At 37.9% G+C, this 22,100-nt stretch overlaps 1 protein-coding gene across 1 annotated transcript in view; it reads left to right on the plus strand.

Annotated features, from left to right (window-relative positions):
• Positions 1–22,100, plus strand: part of PAPPA (pappalysin 1) — a 304,579-nt gene that overhangs the window by 84,878 nt on the left and 197,601 nt on the right. The window contains exons 6-7 of the mRNA XM_007521940.3: positions 5,970–6,091; positions 16,135–16,633. Of these exons, the coding sequence (XP_007522002.2) occupies positions 5,970–6,091; positions 16,135–16,633 (621 nt within the window). The remainder of the gene's footprint in view (positions 1–5,969; positions 6,092–16,134; positions 16,634–22,100) is intronic.

A 22,100-nucleotide genomic window follows, 5' to 3' on the forward strand; every position in this document is an offset into this window, starting at 1 on the left:
ATTCACCTGGATTTCATGGGGGAACTGAGCAGGGTGTCACATGTTATGGCTAACACATACACACTGAATTCAAGAAATATTAGCTTCCATCTTATAGACAGTTTTCCAGACTGTTTAGCTACTTGAAAATTCTCTTTCCTTGCAAAACCTCTGGTGTTTTCCACTGCATCCATCAATGCCAACCTCTCGCCCCTGGCCATCCTCATGTCCTCCTGCTGTTCCTCACATCTGTGGTCAAAGAGAATACAAGGATTTTCCTTAAAAAAACATATCCCAATCCTCCCACAGTCTGTGTCCTCACACATGGGCAACTGGATAAATAATTCAAGGCCACCCTTGGCTTTTCTAACTCCTTTATTTTTATCTGTCTTGCAAACATGTGTTGACTGAATGGTTTCAGTTATTTGAACAATTGGTTGTGGTGTATTGGAGAAAGCGCTGGAGTGGGAACCTAGACACCTGGGTCTTAACTCTTTCTGCCTTCTCCAGTCCCTCTTGCTCTTTGAACTCTATTTCCTAATCTGTAAACTAAAGAGAGTGTATTTAGTCTTTCTCAGCCAAGATTTCTCTTCCCAATCACAGAAAGTAGAAAATGACTTGAGTATCAGTTTTCTCAGTTCTCACAGGAGGATTAAAAAAATTAAAGCCATTCTATAGCCATAAGAAGTTAATTCCTTATGTGCAGAAGATTCCTTAGAAAAGTCTGGGGGCTGGGTGGTAGCACAGCAGGTTGAGTGCACATGGCATGAAGCAGAAGGACTGGCATAAGGATCCAGGTTCGAACTCCCGGCTCCCTACCAACAAGAGGATTGCTTCACAAGTGGTGAAGCAGGTCTGCAGGTGTCTATCTTTCTCTCCCCCTCCTTTCTCGATTTCTCTCTGACCTATCAAACAACAATAGCAATGGCAACAATAACAATAACAGCAACAAGGGCAACAAAAATGGGAAAAATGGCTTCTAAGAGCAGTGGATTCATATTGCAAGCACCAAGCCCCAGTGATAAACCCGGAGGCAAAAAAAAAAAGTCCTGTGCTATAGAACTAGAATTGGCTGCAATCATGAGTATGTTCTATTTCTCTATCTTTCAGTATGGTAGCTGGCTGTGGCAATTGGTCATTTGAAATATCATGAGTGTGACGGGAGAATTTGGTGCAAGTTTTATTTTATTTTAATTAATTTAAATATGAGTAGCCACATGTGGCTGGTAGTTGCCATTTCAACAGTACAGACCTGGGCCTTTAACCTTTAACTCTCATAGAACTTTCATTTTAGAGAAAAACAAAGTGTTTTCCAGTGCCTTGAGAGATGGCTTAGAGGCTTGAGTGTCTCTATGTAGCCTTCAGTACAATCCTGACACTACATGAAAATAAAAAGTACTAATTGAACATAAAACAAGTAGAATCTTAAAATGGTGGAGCAGTGCTATGATCTCCGAGCTAACAATAAAAGAAAAGATGAACTTTTCTAGCATTAGCATTCTGTTTTGCTATGATTTCAGCAAGTGTCTGTTTGTGTATCTATGTCTATACAGATATACATATCTGTCTATAGCCATACCACCCTGAATATGCCAGATCTTGTCTGATCTCGGAAGATATACATATCCATTAAAAATAAACCAAATGCCAAGGATAGGAGTCATACTAGTATCCTCTCTAGCTTTTCAAAAGTTTTGTTGCGCTAATGCAAACAAGCAAACAAACAAACAACCCTGTTAGTATAGACTATACTTTTCCCTAACTAGAAAAGACAGGAGAGAATAGTCTTATACTGAAAGCAGGAGAGAGGAAGGGAGGGAGGGAGAGAAAAAGAGAGACAGAGAGAGAGAGAGAGAGAAGAAGGAAGGGGGAGGGGAGAGGGAGGAGGAGAAGAAGGGAGGAATAGGAGTTGTGGAGAGAAGGAGGAGGAGAAAATAAAATACCATTCAGACTATGTTATACAAGGAGCTGTTAGGATATAGAGTCTGCACTCACCTCTGTCAGCATGAGTAGTGCTACCTAGTTCTTTACCTGGGCACAGCTTTATACAAACTGAGCATTTAAAATATCATTCCAACCTTTATTGCATTCGTTTTATCTTAAATTTTATGTGTTATTTGACTAGATCTGACAAACAGAGTATAGGTAACATGTATAATTGAACTGTTGTAATGTCTTTATGTCATTTCAGTTTAGGAAAGGTTTATAGGTATATTCTCCTTTCAGATAGTAGGGGAAACCTTTGTCTTAAATTCCCTGTATAGTTAGGATGCTGCTTGATTTTGGAAAAACAACAACAACAACAAATAAAATTAGTATTTCCCAAGCTTGGAGCCTGAAGTAATTACTTTGTCTTTGTGAGCTTGTTTCCTAATCTGTGAAATGGGAACATCATCAGCCATACCCATAGTATCCATCACATCATGTTTTATGTTGTCAGATTTGTTTTTATTTTTGCACCCCTTTTTGCTCAGATTGATGTTTGAAACATGCTAATCAGATCATGTCTCCCATTGCCTTATGCCCTAGTATCTTCCTGTTTAGTATTATCTAAATTTTACATGTTGTGTAAGGAACCTTTTCTGATTTGCCCCTTGCCTACCTGTTTAATTGCTATCCTGTCTCTCTTAATGTTCCTTCATAGGTTACTTCTGCCTATCAAGCTTTGTTTAGTGGACAAAACACTTTTGTTTTTCATTAATACTGCTTAAATCCTTTCCATATCTTAAGAGGGCACATTCCTTTCTTGTGTCATTTATGAGTGTCAGTATCAGTGATATCCTCTTACCAAATTTTCTGTAATTACTACAGACTTAACAGAGTTCTGTGACCTCCCATTCTCTTTTTCATTATCTATATATATTTTTAGAACCCATTCCAATCTGTAATCTCTTTTTATTAAATATTTTCACATCTAGAAAACAGAAAATAGTAAGATAGATAGATAGACAGACAGACAGACAGACAGACTGAGTTCTGAACACTGATCTGGCATATGGTAATACCAAGAATCAAACACAAGACCTTGTGTTGTATAAATAGGTCCTGTCCTATACTGCTGAGCAATTTCCCCAGCCTTGAAATTGTAATTTTACATATGTTTACCTATTTGCTTATAGCCCATCCCCTCTGCTGGACTGCAAATTCTGTGAAGGCAGGGTCCACAGCTAGTTTAGTCACCCAGGATTATCACTATGTACTTACACAGAGTGAACAATTAAAGGCTATTCAGTTATAATCCAGTGAAAGAGTAGATAAGACAATGCATTATCATGTGGATTAGTTATGGAACTAAAGAATACAATTTCTGCAACTCTGTAAACAAGACATATTTACCCAAGGTAGATAGTGACTTATTATTAACTTGAAGTTTTTGTGTGGGGGGAACCTATGATGTGTCAAGAACTGAAAGAAAAAAAAAAAAACATCTAGCAAAAGAAGAAGAAAAGCTCAGAGTTCATAAAGGTCTATGTTTTTATTTCCTGATTCCTTCTCAGATTGTTTATAATCTCATTGTCATCATAAAGGCAGCCATGTGATTCACTCAGAGCTGCTATGCATGGATTGTGCTCATTGTAATGGAACTCTGTTTCCGAATGTCGCTGAAGAAATCTTTCTCACCACATCTAATGACCTGTCTACAATTTGTATAATTGTTGCTACTGCTAGTCTTAAGGAGTAAATCCATCCCAAGAAGTCAAAATATTTAAGAAATTCAGGTGGCTGGGTAGTGGTTCACCTGGTTGAGTACACGTTACTATGCACAAGAACCCAAGTTCAAGTCCATGGTCCCACCTCTAGGGGGAAAGCTTTGTGAGTGGTGAAGCAGGACTGCAGGCCCTCTCTCTCTCTCTCTCTCTCTCTCTCTCTCTCTCTATCTCCCCCTTCCTTTCAATTTTTGACTGTATCTAGTAAAAATACAAGAAATTGCTTTAAAAAAAGATAATAAAAGGAATTTAGAAAATAATTCAGGAAGTGGGCTGGGGAGACAATATAATGGTTATGCAAAAAACTTTCATGCCTAAGATTCTTAGGTCCCAGATTTTATCCTAAACACCACCATAAACCAGCATTGAGCAGTACTGTATTGGAAAGAAAGAAAGAGACAAAGGAAGTAGTTAAGAAAGAAAGTCAGAAGAAATAAAAATAGAGACATCTTTCTTTATTTCATCTATCAAAAATTACTGCCAATAATATTTTGTCACATTGAAGACCTCTGGATAGCATTAAAATTGTGGTGCAGATTTGGTTTTGATATGAATTTTCATTTATAATATAGCTTATCCATTTCCATGAAATTTCATAACCTTTATGCAATTTCTTAATATTTATTTATTTTCCCTTCTGTTGCCCTTATTGTTTTATTGTTGTGGTTATTATTGTTGTTCTTGATGTCATTGTTGTTTGATAGGACAGAGAGAAATAAAGAGAGGTGGGAAAACAGAGAGGGGGAGAGAAAGACAGATACCTGTACACCTGCTTCACTGCCTGTGAAGCGACTCCCCCTACAGGTGGGGAGCCGGGGGCTCAAACCGGGATCCTTACGCTGGTCCTTGAGCTTAACCAGCTGCGCTACCACCTGACTCCCTCTTTATGCAAATTTTTATAATAGCTATTCACTATTCCATTGAACAGATTAAGCCTAGTTTATTTAATCTTCAATCACTGGATATTGGTATGCCTATACCATTTCTAACTAAGAATCATTTTGTATTAACAATGATGCAGCTGAAGATCCAAAATTTGTAATTAAAGAGTCTAGATTATAGTGAACTATTCAGTCCTAAGACATAAAACAAAATGTCTGTGTTACTGGTATTTATTGATTCATTCATTCGTCTGGATGTATTAACCACTGCATAAGAAGATACAAAAAAATGAAGGCTCATGAACTGTTCAGACTTAAATTGAAGAATAACCTCCCTGTTAGCACTGTAGAGGAGTAATGATGAGCACCAGCACATTTCCCTCTCATGATCTCAGAGACTACAAAGCCTTCCTGGGAAAAAGAAAGTTCTAAGATTTGACATAGAAACTCATCCACTGTCATTTCATATTAACAAGAATAGAAATTCTCCAGGAATGATGAAAGAGGCATCGATGATCATTGCATTACAAGAAATAATAGGTTGGATTTGAACATTTCTTTCCATGCTTAGCTAGGAGTCACTAGGTTTGCAGAGTTTCTGATGCCCAGTAGTACAAGAAGAAAGGGTTCACCTCTTTACCCTCCTTGCAGCTGTCTCCTAAATAAATGCAAAGCATAGAGAACAAATAAGATTACAGAAGCTGTTGTGGCCAAAGAGAGATTGAATCCAGATACACAAGACACTAGACAGTAGGAGAAGCCACCATAACATTACACTTCAGGGGTTGGTCTCTTTGAGGGTTTGACTCACTCCTTAGAAACCTGCTAAAATGAATTAGATGACATGGTAAGGAAACTACTTTTGACTTTTTAATCAAGTGGTGACTCATCCATCCCCAGAATATCAGGCCTAGAATATTCCTTAGGCACTATCTAGTTCATCCCACTCATTTTCAGCTGGAGGAACTGCACCATGTCTTAAATAGGTGCTGGACACCTACAGTTAATACAGTTAAAAAAAAAGAAAAAAAGAAAGAAAGAAAGAAATTGAGGTCAAATGAGGCAAAAGATTCCTTACAATCACATATCAACTTCTCAATGGAGCTTACAAAGCTTGATGAAATTAAGATAAGTGTGGGTAGTGAGTCTTTAGCCCACTGATTCTGTGCTGTTTAAAAATAAAATGAAAAAACAAACAAACAAACAAAAACACTGCATGCACCTTTAGAACACAACAGAAGGTACTTCACAGACAAACATAATATTTTATATATGGATGAGGAATGTGATGTTTAGTAGATTTGTTGTGTATCCCATACTATTGCCATTGGTCTCACTGAGTCATAGACTCATTCAACTGTTCCTAAGTCAGTGTATTTCCCTTATTTCCTTGGCCTCCTAGAGAATTGGGATCAGCATGTGACCTTTGCCTGGAGGGCAGAATCCTGGTTCAGTATGCCTTCAATGCCTCTTCCCCAATGCCCTGTGGCCCATCTGGACACTGGAGTCCTCGAGAAGCAGAAGGTAAGACAACCATTCTTAGAAGTAGGAGCTCATTTCCAGGTTTGTGTGCAAAAAACAACTCTCTCAATGTTTGTGGAATTCAGTGATTTTTTTTTATCTTTCTTTATAAAAAGGAAACACTGACAAAAACCATAGATATAAGTGGTACAACTGCACACAATTCCCACTATCAGAACTCTGTATCCCATCCCCTCCCCTGATAGCTTTCCTATTCTTTATCCCTGTGGGAGTACAGACCCACAGTCATAATGAGGTGTAGAAGGTGTAAGGTCTGGCTTCTGTAATTGCTTCCCCACTGAACATGGGTGTTGGCAGGTCGATCCATTCTCGCAGCCTGTCTCTCTCTCTCTTTCCCTAGTGGGGCAGGGCTCTGGGGAATCAGAGCTCCAGGACATATTGGTGGGGTTGTCTGTCCAGGAAAGTCTGGTTGGCATCATGGTAGCATCTGGAATCTGGTGGCTGAAAAAAAAGAGTTAACATATAAAGTCAAACAAATTGTTGATTAATCATGAACCTAAAAGCAAGAATATTGCAGATGAAGAGTTGGGGGATCCTCCATTTTGTAGATAGCTAGTTATATTAAGGCCCATAAATAGACTAGTTTTTTCCTGAGCCTGACATCTGATACGTTGGTGGACCCAAGTTAATGTTATAGGTCTTTTCCACATGTAATCTCCATTAAACTTAACTATGCCCCTATACTCAATGGAGTACTACTTAGCAATTTAAAGACTATCTTGTACCTTTGGGGACAAAATGATTAGAATGCATGGTGATTAGGCTTGTGAAGTAAGGAAGGAAGTAAAGGACAACTATGGGGTGGTTTCACTCAGATGTGAAACAGAGAGAATTCTAACACATGAACTTAATATATATATATTAAGCAGTATCTATGACTTTGAGAGAACTATGGTGGTTATTAGTTTAAGGAAGTGGGGGCACAGAGCCTTGATGTGGGAGTGGGATAGAATTAAAAACTTTTATCTTATAAATCACTATTAAATCACTAATTAAAAATTATAAAGCATTTAAGTTTGCCCCCCAAAGCTAGTATTTTTAAAATATGTGTAAAGTATTACACATATATTATAAAATTTATATACATCTGGGAAATGATAGGATAAAAAATACAATATTACAAAAGTATCTTTTTCTCTACGATTATTGAAATATAACTGGCATAAACTCAGATATAATTGATGTGATGATTTGACACATATGTATATTATGCAGCAAGGTTAGGTTCCACAGTAGTTCCTTCCTATAATTTTCCTTTTTAATGAATTTATCATTGGTTCACAAAACTGTATATAGCTTCACATCTTGATAAGTGCCATATATGCCACACTATGCCTATTGCCACTACTACTCATCACTTTTTTTATGAAAACATGAAAATAAGATGTACACCCTTAGCAACTCTCGGGCACACAATGTAGCATTGCAAATAACAGTTACCATGAATATGTCCATATTTCAGAATGTATTCATTGCATAACTGGATACTTATATTTTGGGGGGCAACATCAAAGCCAGTATTTTTACATTCACTCAACACATTTCTTTGGAATTTCTGCAGAGTCCTTGGTACACCATTACATTTTATATATGAAGAAACAAAAGGCGGTCCAGGAGGTAGCACAGTGGACAAAGTGCTGGACTCTCAAGCATGAGGTCTTGAGTTCAATCCCTGGCAGCACATGTACCAGAGTGATGTCTGGTTCTTTCTCTCTTCCTATCCCTCTCATTAATAAATAAATAAAAATTTAAAAAGAAACAAAATCACTGAGATATCAAATAAATACCCAAAGCCACACAGATGATGAAGACTCCATATGTGAGTGTTAATATATGCCTTCACACCCTGCCAGACTGTGTATATAAACAATGTCATATTTGAATTGATGCATGTCTTTGGGGACTTCAGAGTGTCAGTAGACTTTAGTTATGCCTCAGTTCTTCTTCTTCTTCTAGCGTTTGCCCTTCTTCCGTAGCCAGTCAACTGCGTCAGGTTGAGCCTGATGTAAAGTTTCGAGACCTCCTTTATTTCTGGGAATACACAGAACAGTCTCAGATGTCAAGACAATTTTTCTTAGGTTGTTTTTGCCTTATACTCTCCTTTTGGGCATCCATTTATCTATAAGGTACCTGAAGGAAGTGTCAGTTTTTCCTGTGTTGTGGCCTAATTCCAGTGTTATGGGGTTTACCCCTAACCACACCTTTTCCTGCTTAGGGTCAGTACTCCCACATCTCCAAAGAGACCAGTGATGTCTTCACTCCCTAAAGTACCATCCACTACTGGTCCTCTGTAGAAGTTAAGAGAGCACCTTTGTCCAATATTTTGTTTCCTAATGATTTGCTGACCACTTAGGAATCTTACAGATAGGGAATAGTACAGTAGCAGGTAGGCATTGTACAAGCCTTGCAAGCTTGTGATCCCCAACACCAACAATAGTCAGTGATATGTGGATATGTGTGGTGCTCTGATATTCATATATATATATATCAGCTCCACTCATTAAAGCCAGACTCACGGAAGCTCCATTTTTTTCTCTTTTAAAATATTTTTCTCTTCTTTTATTACCTTCTTTCTTTCTTTTTTTTAAATTTCTTTTATTTGATGCAAACAGAGAAATTGAGAGGGAGGGAAATATAAAGAGACCACTGTAGCCCTGCTTCACCACTCATGAAGCATCTGCCTTGTAGGTGAGGACCAGGGGCTTGAACATGGGTCCTTGTGCAGAGTAATACATGCTCGTAACCAAGTGAAGTGCACCACCACCTGCCCCATATTTTCCTCTCAGTCTTTCCTGTCACTGTGTCTTGCCCTTTGATACTTCTTGTACTTAGGAGCTATATGACTCTGACAAAGGTCTCTTCATGCCAATAGTCCCTGGGTGATGCCCCAGGCCTTCAGATAGAGCAGAATCTAAACCCTCATTGAGGATTACTGAGAACTCCACTGAGAGCTCTATATTTTAGAAAGAATGTTGAGAGGGGAAAAGCCAGAAATAGAATGAAAAAAAAAAAAGTAAGATAGATCAAAAAGGAAAGTGAAGCAGAAAAATGACAATGCTGTATTTTGTTATCTTCTAAAGTAGCTTAAAATAAAAATTAGTGTAGAACTCAGGAACTCTAAAAAAGTCCATCTGGAATGTGAAGCAGAGGGAAACCTGGGAGGAGCTCTCAGTTCAGTCTCACAGAATCACTGACTGTCAGTCTTGGAAGGGATGTCTGGGGCCATCCAACTTAGTTCCCACCCTTTTTACCTCTGCAACCAAGATGTTTCCACCCAAACTGACCCTTTGTTGGGTTTTTACAGAAACAGTTATGACTCTCTCATTTTCCCTTTTTGTTTATTTATTGTTTTATTGAGGAGGTTAATGCTTTACAGTGCAATCATGGATCATTGACATATGCACACAATTTCGTTATGTAATAGGCCCCCAAAGTTTTCTTCCTATCCTTTCCCTTTTCTCCCCAGAGTCCTTTGCTTTGGTGCAATATACTAGATCTAGTCTATGTTTTACTTTGTACTCCCCCTCCCCATGCCTACTCTATTAAATCTAGCTAATAAATGAGATCATTTGGTATTTCTCTTTCTCGATCTGTCTTATTTCACTCAACATGACATCTTCAAGTTTCAAATGTGTCTCTCTTACCTGACCACGCTTTACATAATTGATGAATGCACCAATCTCATCTATGCCCACCATAGGCACTGTGTGGAGGTCCTGTCCCTGGTACATGGACAAGGCAAAGATGAGCCTCCAAAAAGAGAGAGAATCACATAAGCAAAGGAGCTTGCTGAGGTTCATGCTGATAGAAACAACAAGCACCAGGTTTCAGCAAGAAGGGGCCTCACCTAGAAAGAGACTCATGTGGAAATGTTACCACAGCAGCAATCAAGATTTGATATTTTTAGTACAGCATTTATCTCAGTGTGCTCCGGATGCTTATGAGGTTCCCAGAGACTTTTGAAGGTGTCCTCAAAGTCCAAAATTACTTTCGTAATTATACTTTGACATGATTTACCTTTTTCACTGTCTCCTGAGAGTTCAGTGGGAATTTTCAGTAGTTAATGAATTAATGATGCAGTATTGCTCTGAATGTTAATGGAACACATGCTGGATATTCTTGAGTTTGAAAGTTTCTTCATTTTAATTCACGGTGTGGTAAACAACTGATGCATATAACCCATGTCAATAAAAACATCTTAGTAACTCTGCAAGAGTTTAAATGATTTTTGAGACATGATCAGTAAATTGAAAAGAAGTTGTATTAAATGAGATAAGTAATAAGCATATGGGGATGGGTTTGGATTTACAGTCATGTCAGAAAGAAGATACCATATACCTTGGCAGGGACATAGACTATAAAGAAATATACATGCTCTAATAAAGATTGCTTGGGCTGCTCTGTGGTGAGTAGACAGGGAAAGAATGCATTAGAGGCAACATTTAAAATAAGGTGACTTGCAGGAGCTCAGGAGAAGAATGACAGTGACTTAAATGATTAAATGCATTAAAGAGAACTGAGAGATAGCTATAAGGTAAAACCTTATAACACTCTTAATAACACTCTCCCCTCAAGTATCTGTGCTTAAAATCATCTTGATTTGTTCTATCACTGAATGAAATATTTTGCAGATATCTCTACCCACCTCTATTCAATCCAACAGTCAATCTGTTCCTACTTTGTCCCTGAAACTCTAAAAAAGTAATCTATGGACTAGATATGGAATCACTGAATCCCTTGATTCTTTGGGTTGACTCAGACCTCCAAGGAAACCTAGCAGCCCTGGATTTTCTTTTAGGATATGTAAATTTAATATTTACAGACCAGGAAAAGATACTGTTCTTTTTTTAGAGCATCCTATTACAAGCTCTATGATCCTCTTGGCTCAGGCCTTTTTTAATATCCTTGAAGAAATAAACTTTTCCATGAGCCAAACTCTGCAATTTATTTCTCAACTCATTTTCATCCTATTTATCTTTGCGTGTTTAAGTTTTTCGACTTCCCAAACTAACAGAAAACTCCCCAATCCATGAGCAATGCCAGACATATCTTAGGGGTTGAGGAAAGAGCATGGGGATGGGGGTGGGAAGCGAGGGAAGATGAAGAAAGCTGAATCCTGACTCCAGTTTGACCATCAATATGTCCTGTGCCTTTGAGTGAGTCACTTTACTTTTCTGAAATTGGTATTTTATTCATATAATGAATATATTTGCATCCCTAATAGTTGATGGAGTTGTCACATTGTGTTTTAATTGAATATTAACAAGCGAAAAGATCCTTGGTTTAACAAGAATTTACTAAGTATCCACAATGTTAATTTACTTCATTTCATGAACTTATTGCCTTTGGCCACAGAATATGGTTAATATCAAAAGAAACTCAGTATTCTTATCACTCCAACAAAAACTATTTCATTGATTATTTCCTTAAGTGTTCATTACATACTGCATGTGTAGCCTAGGAATTGGATATTTAGATCTGACCCACTCAAATCCTAATTAAAACCACTTTACACAAGTATAAGACACATTAAGTGTTGGATTTTTCATGAGTGACTAACACATGGCATTATTTTCATTTTTTTATTTGTGTATGTATTTTTTTCCTCCGTTTTTCTGCCTAGAAGATTTCAGGTGTGCTAAAATATTTATCTGAAAGAAAAAAAAAAACTTGGCATTGAGGATTTTTTTTCTCCCCCTTAGAATCTACCCAACCAAGGTTCTACTCTTTTTTAATTTTTATTTTGTTTATTTATTATTGGATAGAAACTGAGAGAGTTTGAGAGGGGTGAGGAAATAGAGAGGGAGAGTGACAGAGACACCTGCAACTCCACTTTACCACTCATGAAGCTTTCCCCTGTCAGGTGAGGAACAAGGGCTTGAACTCAGATCCTTGCACACTGTAGTGTATGCATTTAACCAGATGTGCCTGGCTGTGGGCACTGAGTTATTAGGATTATATTTGTGTCAACATCTGTAGTGTATTATATGTACATAGATCTATAATAAGTGTCTGTACAGATTATAGATATTCATAAATACACATTTAAATAAGCGTTAAGTATGTATACATATATAGATATGTGGCCCCATTTTAATGCATGACTTGTATAAACATATAACTTTTCCTTTAGTTAGTTTAGATATATGTTAATGAAGTAACAGAATGTTTGCACTTTCTTCTTCTCTCTTTCATTTCTCCCACTTTCTCATTTCCTTCCCCCCTTTCCTTTTTCACTCATTCCCTCTCTCCCACCCTTCCTTCCTTATCCCACCACCACACATCAAATCTAACCAGTTTGAAAAACTTGTCTATTGCTCCTCTTTAGAAACTCTGATTTGTTCTCATTATCACTGATATTTTCTTTGTCAAAGTGACAGTTCTGTGTTGTTTGCCTTAATGCAGCATTGTCCTAACTGTTGTCACTAGCTTAGAAACTTTGTATGTACTGAGATTATATCTGTAGACATGTGTGTTTCCTTTAGGGAATGTCAAATATGTTACACAAACCTGGCACTCAGTAATTACACTTTCAGTGAATGAATAAATAGATAGGTGGATCAGTGGATAAATGTTCAGTCAAACAGACACTTAAGTGACTTGACTAGAGAAATAGCTGAGGTGGTAGAGTGAAGGATTTGCCTACTCAAGTCTCCTAGTTTGATTCTTAGCATTGCATATGCTCAAGTAGTGTTCTGGTATATAACTCCACTCCTCTCTCTCTCTCTCTCTCTTTCTCTCTGAAAATCTCTTCATCTTAAGTGAAATAAATCTACACAAGTATCTGTGCCTCTTGTTTTTCTAAAGGACAACATGCATTTCTTCCTTAAAATCCTTCAATAGCTCCCCTTCTCTTAGTGTAATGTTCAGTTTCATTAAGTGACATACAAGATCTTTCATAAGCTCAGTCTAATTAGTCAACTTCATCACTTACTCTTCTCCCATTGCTCTAAAAGCCTTAACCATCTTAACTCACATTCTAATTCGGCTGTTCTATTTCCTTCGAATACTGCATTGGATCGACCTTCTCGTGGTGCATCCCATGAGTACCCATTCATTGGGGAAACTGATGATCCTTCCTAGCCGACTGAATCCACATGGATCCCAGTCACTTTCAAAGCCAGCAACAAGCAGCTCCTGACAGCTTTGCTGTTGACTGGCTACAGAAGAAGGGCAAACACTAGAAGAAGAAGAACCGCATCCTCCAAAGCTTTTCCTTGTTAGTTTTTCTTAACTTTTCACAGCACTATTAGTACTCTGTGTTCATTGACTAAATATATTATTTGAGTTTTACAACAATCTTCTGTGGCAGGTATCATTAATATGCGACATGATGGGGTACTATAGAGTTGAAAATTTAATCCTATTTCATCTCTGACATGCTACCTGGAACAGTATCAAATACTATTCTCTGTTTCACCAGAGGATTATTCCACCATTTGAATCTTACTTTACTTTTCTATAAAATGAGTTTAATAAGATTTGCATCATAAACTTGTCACTAGCATGAATAAAACCAAACAAACTGAGGAATGTAAAGTCCTTAGCACAGTGGCGAACACATAGAGGATGATCCAATTCACTATTATTAAAGGGATTGCTCTGTTGGTGATTAATAGAACCCAATGATCCTTGAAGCATTTTTATGTATGAGTTGTTTTTTTTTTTTTTGATAACTAGATAAACATAAGCTTGGCTAGATTTTTTTTTCCCCTCTTAATACTTGCATGAACATAACGACCAGGTTCACCTTCCTGTCCTTTGGAAAGCATTTGGTCCCTGTGTTGATTAACAAGAAACTAAGGAAGAATGGGAAGCCAAACAGATTTGTCATATATTTCTCTCCCATGGTTTCCTACCACTGACAATCATACTATCAAAAGAGAGGAGAAATATTGTCCCATGCATTTCCAGGTCAAGGAGAAAGATCACAGAGGGAGTAGAATCTTCACATGGCTCTGACTGCTGGAATAATTACTATATCCAAAATGATCCACTAAATCCACAAAAGTTCTATACCCCCAACTCCTCCAATGGAGGGGGCTACAGAAAACTTTTGGTTACTTTTCTTTTTTTTTTTTTCCTTCAAGTTTATGTATTTCAATTCTCTATGTTCCACAAATGAGTGAAACCATCCAGTAGTTGTCTTTCACTTCCTTACTTCTATAAGCATAATTACCTCCAGTTCCACCCACTTTGTGCTAAAGGACACAATATTATTCTTTAATTTCCAAGTAGTACTTCACTGAGTATAAGTTCTACTCTGTCTTTATGCAGTCATCTGTCAATGAGCATTTAAGAGTTGCTTCCATATTTTGGTTGTTGTAAATAAGAAGGACTAGTTGTAGCCACCTTTTCTTATGTTGATATGCTATACTTTAAAAAAATTATGGACTTTTATTATCACCCACTCATTTCTTCTTTTATCCTCTTGTCTGATCTCTTCTTTCTAGAGGAGATTGGAGGGATTTTCTACCTTTGCTGGGATAATTACTATATCCAAAATGACTTTCAAGTTTTCACGTTGTGTTAGCTCCTATTTTGCTTTGACGTTACTATAAACCCTTTCAGAAGAAAAAAAAACGTTTTAAAGTGTTTTTTAAATACTTTTATTTATTTATAACTTGGTAGAGAATGAGAGAAATTGAGAGAGGGAGATTGAGAAGGAGAGAGATAGACACCTGCAATCCTGCTTCATCACTCATGAAGCTTTTTCCCCTGCAGGTGGGGATCAGGGGCTTGAATTGCACATTGTAGTGTGAGTACTTAACCAGGTGTGCCACCATCTAGTTCTTTTTGTTCTTTTTCCTTTAGAAATATTCATCTTTTCACCCCAACCAGCCACTGATGAGAAAGAGTTAGAGAAAGGGGCGGGGAGAGAGAATATGAATGGCTAATAGAACTACCTGAGTTACTCTAGCTTACCCCTACCAGCTGATATGAATTTCTTACTGGATTCCCTTAAACAAATTAGAGTCAATCATTACATTGTGTCCAGATTACTTTTGTCAGCAATGGAAAGAAAAAGGAAAGAGAGAGAGAGAGAGAGAGAGGAAGGAAGAAAGGAAGGAAGGAGGAAGGAAGGAAGGAAGGAAGGAAGGAAGGAAGGAAGGAAGGAAGGAAGGAAGGAAGGAAGGAACTCTCTGAGGTCTGGTGCTGATGACATCAGCAGAGAAAAATTCAGAAGTTGCTAAGGACTGAGATCAGAGGGGATGAAACATCACCTCCCTTGGGAAAAGTTGAAGAATCCCTTCTCACTCAATTCTCCCTGTTCTGAGTCCGACTTGAGAGAACAGGAGATGTTTAGTGGTGTGTTAATGACCTTATGTAGAGAAGGAGAGAATAGATAAGATGGCTCCAGGGCTTCCTTCCAACTCTTGTCATTTGAGGTTCTCAACAGTTTACTCCTAGAATCCTCAGTCCAAGAGAGCAGAAGCTCTCCATACTCTAGCCATTTTACTATACCAAGTAGATTGTACCAAAGACAATACAACAGAAAGTCTAATGCTTTTTATAGCATCTATGCATCCAATAGGAGGAATGAGGAATGTATACTATGTATGAAAAAATTATGTTCTAATCTTGACCTTTACATAATAAACTGGGAGGATTTGGCAACTCAGTATTTCTGAGCCTTGGATCAATTCACTCTAAAGTGAGTTTCTTTAAGAATTCAGCATTCATGGAACATAGTTGGCATTCGACAAATATGTGTACCTTTATTTCTTTCTAGCCTAGACAACAAATCATATAATTGGGGAAAAAAAGAGTTGGGGCATTTATTCAGTAGTAAGGTACATGGGTGCAGTTTTGACCAACTACCAGGTGATTGTTCACAGGTCTATGTTGCAAGGAAGAGAATTAACTGGGTCCTGTGCAGACTTTCAATTTAAAAAGACAGAGAATTTCTTCTTTTTTCATTCTCTGAATCCTATACTGACCAACCTGGTATATAGTCTATTGAAAATTTGAGAGTCTTTACTGAAGGACTTCCAAAAACTTACACCCTCACCTTTCTTCCTTAGGTCATCCAGATGTTGAACAACCCTGCAAGTCCAGTGTTCGTACCTGGAGCCCCAATTCAGCAGTCAACCCACATACAGTCCCTCCAGCCTGCCCTGAGCCACAAGGCTGCTATCTTGAACTGGAATTCCGTTACCCATTGGTTCCAGAGTCTCTGACCATCTGGGTAACCTTTGTTTCTACTGACTGGGACTCTAGTGGAGCTGTCAATGATGTCAAACTATTGACTGTCAGTGGGAAGAATATCTCTTTGGGTCCCCAGAATGTCTTCTGTGACATCCCACTGACCATCAAACTCCGAGATGTGGGTGAGGAAGTGTATGGTATCCAGATCTACACTTTGGATGAGCACCTGGAGATTGATGCTGCCATGTTGACTTCCATTGCTGATAGCCTCCTCTGCTTAGAGTGTAAGCCACTACAGTACAAGGTGGTCCGGGATCCTCCTCTTCACGTGGACATAGCCTCCACCCTACATCTCAATAGAAGATTTGTGGACAGGTAAGTGCACTCTCTGAATAAGGAGATGATTCCAAGAGTAAGCTATAGAGGGATGTAAGGAGGGTCAGAGAAGCCTGCTCTGGAAGAAAATTCATCACACTAGTCTCACTTACAGGTATTAGCAGCCTAGTAAAACAGATATAATAGGAAGAACAGCAGACAAGGAACTAAGAGGCTTGACACTTGCTATCACTAACTGTGTGAATGTAAGCCTACCAGATGTCTCTGCAAACTAGTTTTTCCAAAAGCAAAGTGGAGAAGGTTGTATGACATTAGCAATAAGAAAAGTATGTTGCTTATGGCAGAGAAAGAGCTGGACATTTGATAATTATTTGATTTTTATATTAAATTACAAGTTTTGTATATTCTGATTTCTTATTTAAGAAGGGTATGGGAATGACTTTATAACGGGTTGACTGGGAAGTTAGCATATTCCTGGATATTTACATTAGTATGGTGTTGGAAGGTGAATATATATAGTAATGGTCCTTTTCCTTCCTTCTCCTTCCCTCCCCATCTCTTCCTTTCCCCTTTCTTTCCCTTTCCCTCTCCCTTTCTATTTCCATTTTTTGTCTTTTATTTTCTGAGTTGGGACAGAAATTAAAATCCATTTGTTCATAAAGAGTCCTTACAACTCTAGTTCTCAATTATTCTTTGGGGGTTTATGTTCTTGTTTGTTTGTTTCATGGGAAATTTGTCAAGAAACCAAGGAGGGCTTTGTAAAAGCAAAGGGTGCACATTACCACTGAGCTACATTCCCGGCTCCTTAATCTTTTTGGACGTTCACTGACTTTATATGAGCAGCCTCTTATGCCCAGTATTCCTTTCTCCAATCCACTTTACCACCACTTAGGATTTACATTTGATAAGCTACAAAGACAACTTATACATTAATCATTAGAGTTTTTTCTATAATTTTGTTGTTTATTCTTTTTATCCCCTCCACTACCTCAGCTATATTATTCTCATTTTACAAAGAAGGAACCTGCAACTAAAAGATAAAAAGGTTTATATCCAAGATCACACAGGAGAAAATGTTGAGATCAGCATTGCAATTGTTTTCTGATTCCTCATCCCGTGAACTTAAACTGTGTTCAGTTAAAGGTCTAATTCCTGCTTTCATAGAACAAATTTGATCGTCTTTGCTACTCCATTTGGATGCTAGGAACTCGTGAAGTTAATCATCAAACATTTGTTGAATGATTCTGTGTGCAAGGAATATCAGTAAATAAAGCTGAGTATTGGAAATAATAATAGCCTTGGAATGAGACACTCTGAGCCTAACCCCATTCAACCTATTCACCATTATTAGAAAAATCATTCAGTTTTTCTGAGTTTCAATTTCCACTTCTGTATGGTTAAAATGTTGAAGCCAATGGCTTCTATGGGCCTTTTGTTGTTCTTCCTTTGGCTCTAAAATGATATAAGTCATAATCTTTGCTGTGTCTTCTTGGAAATATTTATAAAGTCAATCATTAATAGAAACCAAATTATGGAGGAAACATTTAATCTTTTCAAAAGACAGAACCACTTTCAAACACTTTACCAGCATTTCCTTTTACATACCAGCAATTAATGTGCACATCACAACCAAACCCATGCCTATTCATGTAGTGAGAGATGGAGAACATCTGTTTAAGAACTCAGAAGAAGCACTTGGTTTCTGTTTCAGAATGTACTTAAAATCTGAAGGATCATCTTGCCTTGAAAATATCCCATAATGCTGTCTCTTCCATCTCCTAACTTGTCTAGAGTGCCATCATTCTATAAATACACATTCACTTAAAATGTCTTTATAAAACAATACAGACAAGAAGTAATATATGTCTTAAAACCTCAGTTTGAACCCAAGCTTCCTCCCCGCCCCCCTTCGTTATAAGTCTCTGATAGTTGACATGGGTTGATAAGTATGAGATGGTGGAAACTAAGGTGAAAAAGTAAAAGCATCCTGCATTTAAGTCTCAGTGACTTGCCCAAAATAGTTATTTAGACTTTCTGATCATCAGAGACCATAAGTATCTCAGGAGAAAGGTGCACTAGATTAGAGGTTTTCGGTTGCACAATATGCAACTTGGGTCATCTTTCACCAGTCTGCATCTCAAACTCATCCCTTCCCTGACCCATAGCCGAGCTATTGATTTTAATTAGTAAGGAGTATTAGTTCTGACAAATGGAACTTTCTAAATATCACCAGTTGACTCTAATGTACAGCCAAATTTAGCATCACTACATTAAAGTTCCAAAGCATGGTCACAAATTAGTAGCATGAACACAGCCTGAGAGTATGAGAAGGCTAGGTTCTTGGGTTCTACTCTCCAGTTTACTGAATGGAAGCTCCAAGTACACAGTCTCTCTAGATGACCCTGAAGTTGGTTGCAATGTAACACCCACTGCTTTACAGGAGCACTAAGACACAAGGCTCTCTAAGGGCTTTTTTTTTTTTTACTCACAACTATTTAATATTCAAATATACCCTAAGAATATACTAGATTCTGGGAGCTGGGTGGTAGTGCAGCAGGTTAAGCACACATGGCTCAAAGTGCAAGGACCAGCTTAAAGATCCCAGTTTGAGCCCCCAGCTCCCCACCTACAGGGGGTCACTTCTCAAGTGGTGAAGCAGGTTTGCAGGTGTCTATCTTTCCCTCCTCCTCTCTGTCTTCCCCTCCACTCTTGATTTCTCTGTACTATCCAACAACAACAGCTATGACAACTACAACAAGCCAACAACAAGAGCAAAAAAAAAAAAAAAAAGGGAAAAACGGTCTCCGGGAGCAGTGGATTCATAGTGCAGACATCGAACCCCAGAGATAACCCTGGAGGCAAAAGAAACAAAAAAGAAAAGAATATACTAGTTTCTGCACTAGGAGCTAGAGATTCCAGGGTTGACTCAGATCCAGTTCCTTTTCCTGTAGGCACTCACACTTTAGTGTGAAGACCTTAAGCACTTGGAAAAATGCTAAATCCTGTACTGGTTTGCTTTTCAAATCATCATTACTGATCTCTAATATCTTACACTCTGTTTTTTGTTTGTTTGTTTCAATCAACAAATATGTCTCTAGTTCCCCCTTTGTAATATCACAAAGGGCAAAACTGAGGCCATCATTGACTTCCCAATTCTGTCTGTCTTCAGTCCCAAACTCTTTAATGAAGACTTGGCCTGAGCTTGACTTAGATTCCTGACATAAATATTCTCTGAAATTCCTTAAAAAAATGTAACTCCAAATAAATTTATGATTTCAACTCCTTTATCTTTTGATAAGTTCAGTGTTGCCACCGTAGCACAAGTAAGTGTGTGTGTGTGTGTGTTTGCTGCTTTTGCATTTTTTCCATATCAAATAAATTGGCTCATATACAAGTTCTATATAAAGATTCTTGTGGAGAAAAATACTAAAAGATAAAAATGCTCTTTATTTCTTAACATCATGCCCTTTGGCCTTTGTCTTCATTTTTTTTTTCCTCAACAAAAATATTTATTCTTTCTGTTATCTATACTGGAGATAGTTTTTCAAGGTATGGATGTTTCTGTGCTTATTCCATGGAAGTTTCTAGTGTTCTGATTACTTATAGCTAGGGTGAGGAAGAAATGTGGAATGCCTCCTTTAATTGGAAGCACCTCCACTGGATGAGAATCAACACATACGGGGAAAAGATATTGGGGGACCAACTCAATTAACTTAGACACCATCTGGCACTAAGGCACATTGCATCATATGTGAAATGAGGAGACTCCATGCTAAGTTCTTCTCTATGAATAGGCATTCTAAAGTAACAGGTGACACATTTTCTTTAGCAGCTGATAAAAAGCGTCCAGCAGAAATTATCTATATATAGATCACAGTACCCCGAGAGGAACTCACTGTGCCCTAGTAATGTATGAACATTAATAACAACAGAACAGGTAAAAGAAAATGTGAAGAATGTGAGTAGAATAGTTGGAGGAAATATTCACTGAACATTTACTTTAAGTGCCTTACAAATATGTAAGAAATTGGCACAACTTTTACGGAAGAAAAGATGATGATTAGGGAAATGACTTACCCAACAGAGCACATCTGGAAGTCTTAGAACCTGGTTTAAAAACCAAGATATAATTCCGTATACCATCTTCCTAGTCATCCCCTAGTCAGTGTAGTCTTCCACTACACTGCCTCCTGCTGAAATAATGGAAAAGACAGATTTCGAGAACTCAAATATCCATCAATGCTGTCCAAAGAAGGACAGGGTAGATAGTGTAATAGTTATGAAAAGAGAGTTTCATGCCTGAGGCTCTGAAGTCCCAGGTTCAGTCCCCTGCATCACTATAAACCAGAGCTCTGATTAAAAAAAAAAAAAAAGTACAGCAAGTAGAAGACAGAATTATAATGAAGAGATCTACAGTGGACTCTTAAGTTCTCATGATTAATGCAAGGGGTCCAGCAACACAAGTTATGCAGTTAATTTATTATGGGTTCAGATAAGAAGAAAGAACATTTTGCTTTGCTAGGGTAAGGAAGAAACTTTTCTTTGCAGTTTAACTATCAAGCATTTTTTCACTGAGAACCATTTCTATGGGCCTGCATGAAATCTTCAAATTTCTCTGTGAAGTAAAAATTAGAGGAAACTAAGCTTTTTTTTCATGTGAAATATGAAACATAATACAAGTGTCAAGTAGCTATTGATCATTGTGATATTCATCTATTCGCCTCTCCATCCATTCATCACAAATCATTCAGTAAATATTTACTGGTTGTCTGTGAGCTACCATGTGCTATGTTAGGAAATTCTGACACAGTGGTGTTGGGACAGGTATGGAGTCAGCCCTCATGCTGCTTATATACTAGGGGAAGAGAGACAGAAAGGTAAACATCATCATCACAGCATAGATATACTCTGATAAAGTAAACAGAGAGACAGACCTTTATTATACACTTGATACAGTTAAGATATAAGATTAAGGGAACTAAATTTTGTATCTGATTGTCTACTGGTACATTTTAAGTACCCAGAATAATTCCAGACACATAGTAAGTACCGTATAACTATGTTTTGAGGGCTCCTTGAAAGAAGAATGGGAAGGAGTGCAATAGCTGAAGAGAAAGGTTGTGGGCCAGATGGTGGCACAATCGGTTAAGCACATATAGTACTGACACAAGAATATGTGCAGGGACCCAGGTTCAAGCACTGCCTCCCAAACTTGAATACAGCAGGAAGCTTCATGAGCCAGCAAGACAGATCTTTAGGACTCACTCTTTCTCTCTCTCTCTCTTCTCCCCGCCCCCATCTCAATATCTCTCTGTCCTATCAAATGAAAAAGAAAAGAAATAATAAATAAATGAAGTCACCAGAAGCAGTGGATTCATAGTGCTGGTACTGAGCCCTAGCAACTGGAGGCAAAAAAAAAAAAAGTTTATTGGGGTGGGGGTATATAGCATAATGGTTATGCAAAGAGACTCTCATGCATCAGGCCCCAAGGTCCCAGGTTCAATCC

Source organism: Erinaceus europaeus, chromosome 10 (assembly GCF_950295315.1).
Source record: "Erinaceus europaeus chromosome 10, mEriEur2.1, whole genome shotgun sequence".
Classification (NCBI taxonomy): Eukaryota; Metazoa; Chordata; class Mammalia; order Eulipotyphla; family Erinaceidae; genus Erinaceus; species Erinaceus europaeus.